Here is a 13,957-nt window from a genome sequence, read left to right as displayed (position 1 = left end):
CTGCCTCTTAGCCTAAACTCCTTAGGGATGCAGACATTGCCACCCACACCAAAGGCTGTCTCCCGTGTCAGTCCAGGGAGCAAGCAGTGCCGAGCAGGACCTTCACCTCTGTTCTGGTCAAAAGTGGTCTTTGGTTTTGTTTTTTCACTTCCGTTTTCATGTTTTTTTCAAAGATTCCTATAAAATTAACAACATTACCTTCCTCTTGACTAGTTCTTGGGCCCAGCTCTCACATTTGTGTCAAACTTCGTACATTTGTAACTGATCTCCTCCTCCACTGCCCATGTCTCAGTTTTGACTTCCTATCCTAACTTGTATCCAGTTCCAATTGAATTTGTTCTTTTCTTTGGTTATTTCATATTTCTGTTTTCCCACATATTATTTCTTACCTCTTGCCTCAAATCCTTTGTGAGGAGTTCCCGTCGTGGCACAGCGGTTAACGAATCCGACTAGGAATCATGCATGAGGTTGTGGGTTCGATCCCTGCCCCTGCTCAGTGGGTTAACGATCCGGCGTTGCTGTGAGCTGTGGTGTAGGTTGCAGACGTGGTTTGGATCCCGCATTGCTGTGGCTCTGGCGTAGGCCGGCGGCTACAGCTCCGATTCGACCCCTAGCCTGGGAATCTCCATATGCCGCAGGAGTGGCCCAAAGAAATAGCAAAAAGACAAAAAAAAAAAAATCCTTTGTGAGATGAAGCAGAATTGCATCAGTTAGGGCAGAAGTACCGTGGTCAGGAAGGTTAGAATTTGTTTTTCTCTCATGGAACAGTCAGCAGTAGGCGGCAGCCCGGGAGGTGGGCATCTGCTTCGTGAGGTGGCCCCACCCCGCGGTGTTGTCATCCGTGTGGTCAGAGCCAGCCTGCCCACACCACCTCACTCTTGCAGCCCCAGGGCAGGGGGATGTGGAGGAAGGAGCTCCGAGGGAGTCGGGGCTGCGAGATCGCGTATCTGACTAGAACTGGAGACCTTTGTTTCTAAAGGAAAGGGAGACTGGATCCTGAGGGACCCTTTGCAGCGTCGCTGTGCTCACATGTGCCCGTCTGCTTGCCTGAGTAGATGGACACTGTGACTCTAGTTTGAGAAATATGGAGAGTGAGCATGTAATTTCGGGAGAAAGGAAAATAACGCTGATCCGCACATCTGCCACCCTCTGCTGCCTTTCTGTATCTCACGAACCCAACTTGGTGCCCCTCCTCTTGAGGTTTGACGGAGACGAGCTCACCACGGATGAAAGGATTCGGACCCTGGCGCAGAGGTGGCAGCCCAGCAGGAGTCTGAGGCTGGACGAGCAGAGCGCCAAAGCCGTGGACACAGACATGATTATCTTACCGTGCCTGGTAGGTCTCCCCGCCCCCGCCGCCCCCCGCCCGTCAGGAGAAGCCCAGGCCTCCGTGACCGTGGTCTCTGGGCTTTGCAGTCCCGGCCCGCACGCTGTGAGCAGGCCACCGCCGAGTCCAACCCCGTGACCCAGAAGCTGATCTCCAGCACCGAGAGTGAACTGCAGCAGAGCTACGCCAAGCAGCGGCGCAGCAAGAGCGCCGCCCTCCTGCACAAGGAGCTCAACTGCAAGAGCAAGAGGGCCGTCAGGGACTACCTCTTCCGCGTGAACGAGGCCACCGCCGTCCTGTACGCCCGCCACGTGCTCGCGTCCTTGCTTGCCGAGTGGCCCGGGCACGTGCCGGTGAGTGAGGACATCCTGGAGCTGAGCGGCCCTGCCCACATGACCTACATTCTGGATATGTTCATGCAGCTGGAGGAGAAGCACCAGTGGGAGAAGGTAACTGGGCAGCCAAGCGGGGCGCTCACCCCATTCACCCTCCTCTGTGTGCCCCCTCGCCCCTCTCGGGGTTTGAACAGGCTTCCTCTAGTGAGTGCCTTTCTGGAGTGAGGTTTCTCTGTGACCGTTTGTCCCGCCCCCCCCCCCCCTTCTCCCCGCAACCCCGGACAGGTGTGAACCCGAGGAAGGCAGGGGTGGGTCCCCGTTGAGCTCGCCCAAGCACTGCCTGGAGCTGAGCTCACAGCCCAGGCAGGCTTGGTGCTCAGGCAGTCCTTGAAATAATGACCCCACGAAAGCTTCCTTGCCGTTTTCCTTTTTTGTTTTCGCACTTAGGAGTCTAATGCTCCTTGCGAGCCCATCTCTTCTCATGTCCCCTAGAGTGTCACATAGCGTGAAATGCAAGGGACAGCGTTAATTACGATTCTGACAGCCTATTCCTGTGGCACAGGAAGCCTTCCAGGCGGGTTTGTGTCTTCAGTTTTAAACCATCTTTTCTAGAATATCTACCCCAGGTCAGACACTGCCAGCACTTACACCTGTGTTATGTTGTGACTGGAGGGCGTTTTATTGGTGAAGAAATCAAGGCTCCCAGCTTCTGGGTGGCAGACGTGGGATCTCACAGCACAGTCTGTACAGTCTCTTAAGTCCCGTGCTTTAACTTTAGATGTCATTTTGACAAATGGTGACTGTCTTTTGTTTTTAAATCAAAACTTGAACCTGGTCTTTGAAAGTAGTGCCAGGTTAGCAAACTTTCACAGGGACAGAAGCATCTCTTCCACCTCCTGCTGGGTAGAATCAGGGGACCCACCGAGCGGAACTCAGGGGAGCCCTGGACACGGCTCCTAGCTGACCTAGAAAGTTTTGTCACCATCTTCCCATGTTCCCTGCCTGTGTCCCACCAGATCCTGCAGAAGGTGCTCCAAGGCTGCCGAGAGAACATGCTGGGGACCATGGCCCTGGCTGCCTGCCAGTTCATGGAGGAGCCAGGAATGGAGGTGCAAGTGAGGGAGTCGAAACACCCATATAACAACAACACCAACTTCGAGGTACGAGCCAGCGGTGGCCAGACTCCCCCAGCCTCAGGGCACGGCTCGCAGGACCCGCAAGGGGTGCTGAGTAATCAGCTCCCACTGCAGCTCTTCTTCCCCCCGCCCCGGACAGACCCTGCCAAGAAAGTGCTTCCTGTCTAAGCAGCAGTCAGCCTCCCTGAAGCCAGTCCAGGGAGTCTGTACAAACAAGCCCTTTCTTCTCCTGACTTTGTTTGAATGGAAAACACTGGGCCACCTGGCCCTGGAGGAGAGTTTGCCTTTCCTGCAGCAAGTTCCGTGGAGTGAGGCCTTGGCATCTCTGGCAGAGACGCTGAGTGTGGATCTGGGTTCAGCCCTCACTCTCCATCTCCTAATGACCTGGCCACACCATGGCGACTCCCATCCCTTTGTCTAATTACCCTGAACTGAAAAGCCTCATCTTTTCCATCCTTGACTTTGTACCTGGACAGAGAGAGGTAGGCGTTTGGACGAGGCAGGAGTGGGGCAGCCGCAGTTATTCTCAGTGACTTGGTGCCACTTGCATTTCTTTAGCTCTTTTCAAAACGTTGGAGCTGGCAAGGCACAAGCTTCTGTGTGAATGACACACTAGAGCAGCAGTGGTGGGTGACAGAGAAACTAATCTAGAATGTGGTTGTCGCCCAGCTGAGATTCTTTTTGGTGGAGTACAAGCCTCCTCTCTCTTCCTTCTAAGCCTCTTCTCTCCCCGGTTCCCGGCCGCTGGCCCCACGGAGACACATCTAGTGAGCTACAGAGTTCTGCCTCCCAGGCATCCCCTCACCTCCTCTGCTGCCCTGACTCCTCTCCTTCTCTGGGTGCCTCTAGGAGCTCCTCGCTGACGCCCCACAGCTGGTCTCCCCCCTTGCTGCACACCAGCTGCCCCAGTGATCTCAGCACAGCAGGCACCCAGTCCAGGCGGTCTCCTGGTGACACCCTCCCCTGGGCTCCCCCTGCTGTCCAGACGAAGTCTACACGCCTCCCTTCGACACACAGGGCCTTCACGATGTGCCCTGCCGGTCTCTCCATGGTCACCTCATCCCTGTCCCCACCTCCCAAGCCTATGTGCACGTAAAGCTCACCCTGCCTCAGACTCAGCAAGCTCCTTCCTGTTCCCTGGACGTATCGGACCTGCCAGTGCTCTTTCCTCCGCCTGAAGCGCTGCCACACGCGCTCACGTCCCCCTCTCACCTGCCTCCTCCCCCGACAGGCCCCTCTTCCTCCGCCTCCTCTCTCTTTGCAGCAACCTGAGCAGCCCTGCCCTGGGACTCTTTCCTGTCCCCGCCCCCAAAGCCATGCCCTGTCTGCAGTCTGCGCTAGTGTCTTTCCTGCTGTGTTTGCAGCCGGTATGCGTGCTCCCCGGCCCAGGTGGGCTGAGAGTTCCTGGAGGGCAGGGGCTGAGGCCCACCATTCTTATGTGCCCAGTTTCACCCGCAGGACTCGGCAGGAGGAAGCCCTCAGTGACTGTCCAGGGACCAGCAGTGACAGGAGTGTCCTTGTTTCCCCTCCTAGGATAAAGTTCACATTCCTGGTGCCATCTACCTCTCAATCAAATTCGATCCTCAGTGCAATACGGAGGAAGGCTGTGACGAACTGGCCATGTCCAGCAGCAGTGACTTTCAGCAGGATCGACACAATTTCAGCGGGTCTCAACAGAAGTGGAAAGATTTTGAGCTTCCAGGTAGTAAATACTTAGTTTTCTAGACTCTTAACCTTAAGTACTGAAAAGGGAAGCAGTCGGAGGATTTCACAGTGGCTTTACCCTGTTTCAGTGGCGCCCCCTCACTTGCCCTTTCCCTGTTGCTGCAGTGGCCTGACCTTCTGATTCTTGTGTGCCAGGAGACACTCTGTATTACCGCTTCACCTCCGACATGAGCAACACCGAGTGGGGCTACAAATTCACTGTGACGGCTGGACACCTGGGGCGATTCCAGACAGGTATGTGCTCCGGGCTTTCCCTTGGTGTGCTCTCCCTGCCCAGGACACTCTGTGCATGTAGGTGCCGTCACGTCACTGGTCTTTGTTAAAATCAGAGCAGGTGCTTTTCTCTGAGACGTCCATGAATTTGCCTCACAAGCCCTACGCATGGCACTCTTGAATGTGCTGGGCTTGGCTCGCTGTGACGTGCATGGTGAGATAGAAGAGCCACCTGTCAAGAGCTAGAAGAGATGCTCCTTCTCTTAGAAGTGCCAGGGAAATTTTGCAAAAAGGAGGAAGTGAAAGTGAACCTATGTTGCTTTTACAAAAGGCATAATTTCAAACAAAATCTAAATGATCACCATGGTTTTGTCCTGTTTATTAGAACTTGAGTCGTTTATGTTTTTTAAATGTCTGTGTTTTGTGGGGGTTGCCAGGATTCGAGATTCTGAAGCAGATGCTGTCGGAAGAAAGAGTTGTGCCACACCTCCCGTTGGCCAAGATTTGGGAATGGCTGGTGGGAGTGGCCTGTCGCCAGACTGGTCATCAGCGGTTAAAAGCCATCCACCTACTTCTGAGGATTGTGCGATGCTGCAGCCACAGGTCAGCCGCCTTCCAGATAGGGTCCTTTGCTGGGCGTTATGTTGTGAATATGGCTCCATGCACTTTGCCATTTCTCTCTGTTAGTGGAACCATTGATGAAAAGAAGTTTCTTTTTTTTTTTTTTGTCTTTTTGCTATTTCTTGGGCCGCTCCCGAAGCATATGGAGGTTCCCAGGCTAGGGGTCGAATCAGAGCCGTAGCCACTGGCCTACGCCACAGCCACAGCAACGCGGGATCCGAGCCGCGTCTGCAACCTACACCACAGCTCACAGCAACGCCGGATCGTTAACCCACTGAGCAAGGGCAGGGACCGAACCCGCAACCTCATGGTTCCTAGTCACATTCGTTAACCACTGCGCCACGACGGGAACTCCGAAAAGAAGTTTCTATTTGAATGTCTCGTAGTTCATTTCCTTCAGGGTAGTGCTTTCATTGTCCTGTCCAGGATGTGTTTCCTTACTTGACCTCGGGGTCATGAAGATGACACGTGATTGTTTTTCCTTTCACGTTGAGGTCTACAGTCCACACAGAAAGAATTTTAGAGCGTGGTTTGAAGATTTGTTTCTTTCTCACATGGATCTCCAGCTGGCTCTAAAGCCCACCGCTCCCCTCACCACACTCCGGTGCCCCTCTTTGTCACAGAGAAGGTGTCCATACACACCTGGCTCCACTTCTAGTTGCTCTTGTGCCGTGGGTCTTCCTGGTTATCTTTGTGCCAGGATCACACTGTCTTGTATGTTGTAGCTTTATAACACATTTATGTATCTAACGGTATAAATCCTTCAGCCTGGTTCTTCACCTTCAGGGTTGTCTTGGCTATTTTGACTCTACATGTCCAGATACATTTGATTGATTGATTGATTGATTGATTGCTTCTTAGGGCCACACTTGCGGCATGTGGAGGTTCCCAGGCTAGGGGTCTCATTGGAGCTGTAGCTGCTGGCCTACGCCACAGCCCCAGCCACGCCAGATGCAAGCCACGTCTATGACCTACACCACAGCTCATAGTATCACCGGATCCTTAACCCACTGACAGAGGCCAGGGGTCGAACCCACATCCTTATGGCTACTAGTTGGGTTTGTTTCTGCTGCGCCACAATGGGAATTCCCCAGATACATTTTCTTTTATTTTTTTATTATTTTTTATTTTATTTTTTTGTCTTTTTGCCGTTTCCTGGGCTGCTCCTGCGGCATATGGAGGTTCCCAGGCTAGGGGTCCAATTGGAGCTGTAGCTGCCGGCCTACGCCACAGCCGCGTCTGCAACCCACACCACAGCTCACGGCAATGCCAGATCCTTAACCCACTGGGCAAGGCCAGGGATCGAACCCGCAACCTCATGGTTCCTAGTCGGATTCGTTAACCACTGCGCCACGACGGGAACTCCCCCCAGATAAATTTTAGACTTAGTTTATTTTTTCCCCCAGGCTTATTGAAGTATAATTGACAAGGTTGTCATGTATTTAAAGTGTAGAATGTAATGATACGATAAACATTACACACTGTGAAAGGATCCCCAGAAGCGAGTTAGCTAACACACCTGTCACCTCATGTGTTTACCATTTTTGGGTATGTGACAACACTTAAATGTCACTCTCTGTTAAATGTCGTGGCATTGTACACGGTTGTCAACTGTAGCCACTGTGTTGTGTAGTAGGTCCTCCGGCCTGTTCATCTAGTCACCAAACCCTTTCCCTCCTTCCCAGCTCCCGGCAGCCACCATTCTAACTCTGCGTCTATAGGTTTGACTTTGTTTGGATTCTGCACATAAGTGATACCATGCAGTATTTGTGTCTGTTGATCTAGCCTATTTCACGTAACATGATGCCTCCGTGTTCATCTGTGTTGTTGGAAGTAGCAGGATCTCCTTCTCTGTCATAGCTGCATAATACTGCATTGTGTGCACCACATTTTCTTTCTTAATTCATCCATCGGTAGACACTTCTGTCGTTTCCATACCTTGGCTGTTGGGAATAATGCTGCAGTGAACACAGGAGCACTGATAATCTCTTTGAGGTCATGACTTCATTTCTTTTGGATACACCCAGAGGTAGGATTGCTGGGCCACTTGGTGGTTCTGACTTTAATTTTTTGAGGAACCTCCGTTCTGTTTTGCATAGTGGCTGTACCAGCTTATATTCCCACCCAACAGTGTACAAAGGCTCTCTCTTTTCTCCACATCCTTGCCAGCATTTGCTATCTCTTCTCTTTTGACAGGAGCCCTCCTAGCACAGCTGAGGTGATATCTCATTGTGGTTTTGATTTGTGTCCCCCCCCGCCCAGTGATGAGTGACGTTGAGCACTTTTTTGTGTACCTGCGGACCATACATGTGCCTTCTTTGAAAGGATGTCTCTTTAGGTCCTTTGCTGCTCTTTTTAATGGAGTTGATTATTTGCTATTGAGTTGTGTGAGTCCCTTGTATATTTTGAATATTAACTCCTTATCAGATAGGTGGTTTGCAAATTCCTCCTCGTGGTCCATAGGAGGCCTTTTCACTCTGTTTCCCTTGTAGGGAAGCTTTTTAGTTTGATATCGTTCCACTTGTTTATTTTTGCTTTTCATATTCAAAGCCAAAAAAATCATTAGATCTACTATATATGCAGCTTTTTTAAGTTTCACATTTTATGTTGCATATCTTGCCCTTTTCCACTGAACGTTTATCTTGAGATTTTTTCCGCTGTCATTGAAAGTGCTTCTTAACCGGTTTTGAAGATGCGCAGTTGATTTACATGAAGGTGCTTCAGGATCTCCTTTGCCCTGGAGCCCTGGTTTGGTGGCAAGGTTCTGGCCCTTTTCTCCTTTGACTGTTGCGGGGCTGTTTTAGGGGAAGGTGAGTGGGACCGTGGTGCACTGACTTCACTAGATGGGTCGGGGGAGCGTCAGCTCCCAGCTGCTCCCCTCTGTCTGTCTGACCAGCGTGGTCCCAGCAAACCGCATCCTTCCTCCAACAGCGACCTCTGTGACCTCACGCTGCTGAAGCCCCTGTGGCAGCTCTTCACCCAAATGGAGTACAGCCTGTTTGAGGACGTGACCCAGCCTGGCATCCTGCTGCCCTTGCACCGGGCCCTCACCGAGCTCTTCTTCGTCACTGAGAACCGCGCCCAGGTGAGGGCCTCCCTGCCTCCTCTCAGGTTCCAGGGCCAGGCCGGGCCTCGGATCACGGCCTTCTTTGAACGCTGGGGTGTCATGGACGGGTGGGGTTCGGGGGACAGGCAGGCGTGGCCTGGAGTCTGTGGGCCCCTCTCCCTGCCCTGGGGAGCTGCTGGGTCTGCCCCGAGGTTGCTTGTTTATTCAGGCCTGACGCCAAAGGGAAAACTGCCCTGGATCAGCCCTTGACAGCAGTGAGTTTGGGCAGATAAACTGATGGGTTCTTTCTCCTCCCTCGTCTTTTCCCTCCCGCAGCACAATAGACGCATTGACGTGGGAGGTAAAAGGGCCTTTCCAAGTTCTCTAGCCCATCCTCTCGTTTTATAGTGAGAAGACGGGCTCCCTTCTCCCGGAGGCAGGGAGGTGGGCAGTGAGGTGTCCAGCAGAGCAAGCAGCGATGATCCCACCTGAGGCTTCTGGGGTCGTGGGTCGTGGGTGGGTGTCCCCTCGGAGCCGGCCCCTTACAGCTGCACCCTGCTCTCTCCGCAGGAGCTCGGCCTGCTGCAGGATTACCTGCTGGCCTTGACCACCGACGACCACCTTCTCCGCTGCGCGGCACAGGTACCCCTCCCTGCGGCTGTCCCGCCCCCACCCCGAGCAGCCCGGGTTTGCACGGAGCTCTGTTTTGAGTCAGCCACTTCCTGCTGAGGTCCAAGAGAGCAGCCGAGCCCCATTTATCAGTGTCATTCATATTAAACTGCGGGTCAGTAGACACTAGCAGGAATACGTGTCCTTTAAACCAAACAACCAGGGCCTTAAATTTACAGTTTGGCTGATCCCTGAAGTTTCCATGGAGTTGGATTTCAGATATTTTTGGATGTAACTTTTTTCCCTGGTAGGAGAACTCCTCCCTGACAGCTGCTGGGTCTCAGGGGCCCTTTATGCTTTGAAATTATCAAAGGTCTCCAAAAGCTTTTGTTTATGTACATTATATATATTGATACATACCACTAAAAATTACATTAGATTTTATTTACTTATTTATTTTGTCTTTTTTAGGGCCACACCCGTGGCATATGGAGGTTCCCAGGCTAGGGGTCTAATTGGAGCTGTTGCTGCCAGACTACACCACAGCCACAGCAACATCAGACCCAAGCTGGTCTGCGACTTACAGCACAGCTCACAGCAATGCTGGATCCTTAACCCACTGAGCAAGGCCAGGGATCGAATCCACGACCTCATGGTTCCTAGTCGGATTCCTTTCTGCTGTGCCGTGACAAGAACTCCTAAATTAGATTTTAAATTTAGAAATTAAAAATTAAAATGTTAAACGCATTTCTCAATTTATTTTTAAAAATAACAAACTGGAGTTCCCATCGTGGCACAGTGGAAACAAATCTATGAACCATAGGTTGTGGGTTTGATCCCTGGCCTTGCTCAGTGTGTTAGGGATCCGGCATTGCCGTGAGCTGTGGTGTAGGTCTCAACGCAGCTCGGATCCTGTGTTGCTGTGGCTGTGGTGTAGGCCGGCGACTACAGCTCCAATTTGACCCCTAGCCTAGGCATCTCCATATGCTGCGGGTGCGGCCCTAAGCAAAAAGCAAATAATAGTAATAATAAACCCATTCTATCTTAACATTACAGTTGTGAAAAACAACTATATTTTTCAAAACAAAATAATGTTTGAAAAGGTGGCATTGTTTCCCATTTTTTCAGATCTCATTAATGTCATTACTGTGCTAATAGAAGCAGCTGAATTCACACAGCTGCTTCCGCATCCACTTGTTGTATTATCCCACACAGTAGCCTCTGGAAAACTCCACTGTATACTTGTGAGAGGATGAAAGTAAAAAAGGCAAAATAATGTCTCGGTGTTTTTGTGGAGGTGGTTGTCACGATGCAAAGAGAGCCCCTGAAAGGGTCTGGGGAACCCCCAGGCCCCAGGTACATTTGTGAACCCCAGGCTCACAGAGTCCTTGGATGTGGCAGAGCCAGGGGGCTGTGTCCACAGTGTCAGGATCGGGCGCCGAGGCTCAGAGAAGGGAGAGATTGGCTCCGGTTGGGACTCCTGGCCAGACCCCCCAATTCTGTTCCTGCAGGTTTTCTCGGTGAACCTACAGTCCTTCTGCCTCCTCCCCTCATCCTCTGCCAAAGGGTCTGTGTGGATTCTCCTGAGACCTGCAGGCAGAGGAGAACCCCCTCCCCTCCTAACGGATGCCTGCCAGCACTGCTGCCACTGCTGCCACCAGGCCTGGGGTCTTGACGTTTGACCATCTTGACCCCAGTAGCGTATTCCTGTAGGCTCTTCCCTCGTGCCTGTCCCTGTGTCTCGTCTCCTCACCCCCGCTCTGACCGGCCCCACGGTCTGTCCACTCTGCTGGGCCCACGTTCCGCCTCTTCTCCCTGCCTCCTCCTCCTCCTGCCGCAGCTCGGAGACCACCCTTGGCCTGGCTCCGGGGCATCTGCCTTCCCAGCGTCTTCCCACCGTTCCTTCCAGGGTCCCCGCACTGACTGTCTCCTCCCTTCTGTACCTCTGTGCCGCTGTTCCCTTTCCCTAGGGCGCGTTCCCAGGCCCCACCTCCGCCCCGCGGATGCGTCCTCTGAGGCCCCAGCATCACACCTGCTTTTCTCTTGAAGCAGCGATGGTCCTGCCTTACCTCTGGGCTCTTCATGTAGTCTCAATTGCTTTGTCTTTCACTCTAGACTGTGGTCCCCCGGGTGAGGGGAGCCCCATCTGACCCGCATCTGCTTCTCCCCTGCCCCCCTCAAGTGCTCAGCGCAGGACCTCGTTCTGTCAGCACTTCATGACCCAGCACGTGGCTGGTTCTTGACATTGCTGATGACTCCTTCTCCTCCACAGGCTCTGCAGAACATCGCTGCCATCAGCCTGGCCATCAACTACCCAAACAAGGCCACTCGCCTCTGGAATGTCGAGTGTTAGCCCTTGGTGTGGCGTGCATGGAGACAGATCACCTGTCCACGAGGATCTTAGAGCAGATGCCTGAACTCATTCGGGAAGACTCCCGTGGCGTCGGTGCCTGGCTCTCCTTGTGCACTCCTCTTCCTCCGACTCGAATGCTAAGCAGCCATGTCTCCGAGAACTTCCCGTGTCACAGGCGAGGCACCCGCACATACCATAGCATGTGAGAATAAGCAGAGCCCTGCAGAATCATCAAGAAAGGCCAGGCAGGAGGCCCTTGAGAAGGTTGCTCAGAGACCTGCCTCCTCCAGGGTCTGTCCCTGCAGAAGCCAAAGCCCCAGGAAGGCCTGGCCATAGCTGCACGGGAAAGAGCTGTCTCCGTTGAGCTGGACCTGCCTGCACTTGCCCTTCAGGGGCGATGGGATCTGCCCAGAGCTGCCTTCCTCAGCAGAACCTCCAGCAGCAGCGGCCCACCCTGGGAGCTCCTCTTTTGCTTTTGCTTCTTGAGGCTGGTCTCCAAACCCTAACGGGTGGAAGCCCCTCCTGGTTCCCACCTGGTCCCCAGCATTCAGTCGGGGACCCACTGCCGCACTAGCCCCTGCATAGCCACAGCGTCCCAGAGAAATCCTTGGTGAGAAAAGTGCCCTTGGGAACAGCCAGCAGCCACCGTGCACGTCCATCTGTGCACTGCTCCCGGCACAGGCCCATTTTTTTAGTTGTTGTTTTAACTTGTTTAGTTTCCACCTCATGTTTTTAGAAAGAACCACCTTGACTCCCCTGAGAGGGCCTCGGGGGGTGACCGACGGTCAGCCGTGCAGGGGGGCAAACTGGCTCATTTGACAGTCGCAGAACTTGAATATGCTTTAGCTTCGGTACCTAAAGACTTGACATGTAATCAGAAGAGATCTTATTTTAGAAGTAAAAAAAACAAAAAAACAAAAACAAAAACAAAAACCACCACATGATGATTTTGTTTCTGCTCCATGGTCGTGGTCATCCATCACGTCCACCTCTGGGACTCTCCGTGGTTCTTTAGCTGTCACTTGTTTAGCAATAACTACGTTAGTTCTAATGAATGCTCTTTTCCATGTTGCTTTTTACGGTTGTAGTCTTACCCTGAAGTGCTGATTATTCTCTTGCCAAAGCCACGCTGTGGCGTGCAAGGCTGGGTTGGCCCGTGGGCTGTGGATAAGCCTCCGTGGGACTTGTCACTTGCAGACTGCCTGAGGCAGCTGCCATTTAAGCAGGGGGGAGTCTGGGCCTGAGCACGTCCCCCACGGAGGGCCAACCCCAAGTGCATCACAGCCGGGGCCAAGCTGAGCGGGCCAGCACTGCCACGGCCTTGGAGGCCCCCTCTTTGGGGCCCAGGAGCTTCCTCCTGCAAGAGCCCTTTTTTCTTCTGGGTCGGGAGGCCAGGGTGCAGCACCCTTCTGCAGCCCTAGAAGTGGATTCTGAGCCTGGCCCCACCCTGCCTGTGGAGCTGTTGTGGAAGGGAGAATTCAAAGGAGACAGAAACAAATGGGACAGGTCCTGAAACTCGGTCAACTGAAGCCCGTCGCCTGGATGTCGGCAAGGCCCGGGCGGCCCCGTCTCCCAGAGGGTCGGGGTGTGAGGAGACGGGCGCTGCCAGCTTGGTAGAAACCCCTCTCTCATCTTTGGCTCTGCCCACATCCCAGAGAAGGCCCCGCGCTCCGTGCCGCCAGGCGGGTCTCCCATCGAGGAGGGAAGTCCCAGAGAAGAGCCTCGCTTGGGAGGAGAGGAGAGGTGCGCGCCTCGGCCACAGGCTCGAGCTGGGCTGCCGGAAGGTAGATGCACGGAGCTGGGGCTCTGACGGCTCCCCCTCGCCTCTCATACCTCAGACGGACAGCAGAACGGGGACCCACGGGCAGGACAGGGGTCACACCCCTCGTGGCAGCGGCCACCAGCGTTGCTCCCCATTCTTCCACCAGAGGATAAACTACGTAACCGCGGGATTCCTCGTGGCTTCTGCCTGTACACCGCCCTTGCTCTTCTGGTCTCTCTGGATTCAGTTTGCATAGAACAAGCCTCGGTTTTCCCTTCGTGCACAACTGCAGCTCTCGCCCGGCAGGGCCCCACCCAGCCCGGCACCCCTGCACCCCGCCTGCCTCTGCTTCCAGCCACTGGGTGGCGCTGCCGAACCAGGCCCCGCTCCCCTGGTCCTCAGCCGGGCCAGCAGCTTCTGCAAGTGAATTCCGTCAAGACCACCATCCCTCTGATCCTTCTCAGGAGGTGGGACTGCCTGGAATGAGATGAAACTGGCAGGAATGAAGGTGTTGTGGAAACATGTGCCTAATCTCTAAAGAAATCTGTTCCAAACCATGTATATTGTACAGACAGACGCTGTTCCTAATGAGGAGTGACTTATTTTCATCATCGTTTTTAATTTGTTTTCTTACGGGTTTTCGATTTTGAATTTTTCTTATTTGGTTGAAAGAAAGAATTTTGATTATATCAGCTGAGTGAGTTCAGCTTGTAAAAAGGATGTTAAGCTGTGGGTAAAATATGCAGATGAAGAGAAATATATTGTACAAATTCTATATAAAAGTACACGTGTGTGTGGGCTCTTTCCCCCTCCGCCTCGTTCCCCTCTTT

General features: G+C 53.1%; 1 protein-coding gene across 1 annotated transcript in view; it reads left to right on the top strand.

Annotated features, from left to right (window-relative positions):
* Nucleotides 1-13,957, top strand: part of ZZEF1 (zinc finger ZZ-type and EF-hand domain containing 1) — a 114,168-nt gene extending 100,211 nt beyond the window's left edge. The window contains 9 exon segments of the mRNA XM_047758051.1: nt 1,201-1,336; nt 1,417-1,776; nt 2,679-2,822; nt 4,332-4,500; nt 4,659-4,757; nt 5,174-5,339; nt 8,289-8,442; nt 8,974-9,045; nt 11,285-13,957. Of these exon segments, the coding sequence (XP_047614007.1) occupies nt 1,201-1,336; nt 1,417-1,776; nt 2,679-2,822; nt 4,332-4,500; nt 4,659-4,757; nt 5,174-5,339; nt 8,289-8,442; nt 8,974-9,045; nt 11,285-11,365 (1,381 nt within the window). The 3' untranslated portion in view covers nt 11,366-13,957.

This window comes from Phacochoerus africanus, chromosome 14 (assembly GCF_016906955.1).
Source record: "Phacochoerus africanus isolate WHEZ1 chromosome 14, ROS_Pafr_v1, whole genome shotgun sequence".
Classification (NCBI taxonomy): domain Eukaryota; kingdom Metazoa; phylum Chordata; class Mammalia; order Artiodactyla; family Suidae; genus Phacochoerus; species Phacochoerus africanus.
This window is presented reverse-complemented; position numbering and strand designations above follow the sequence as displayed.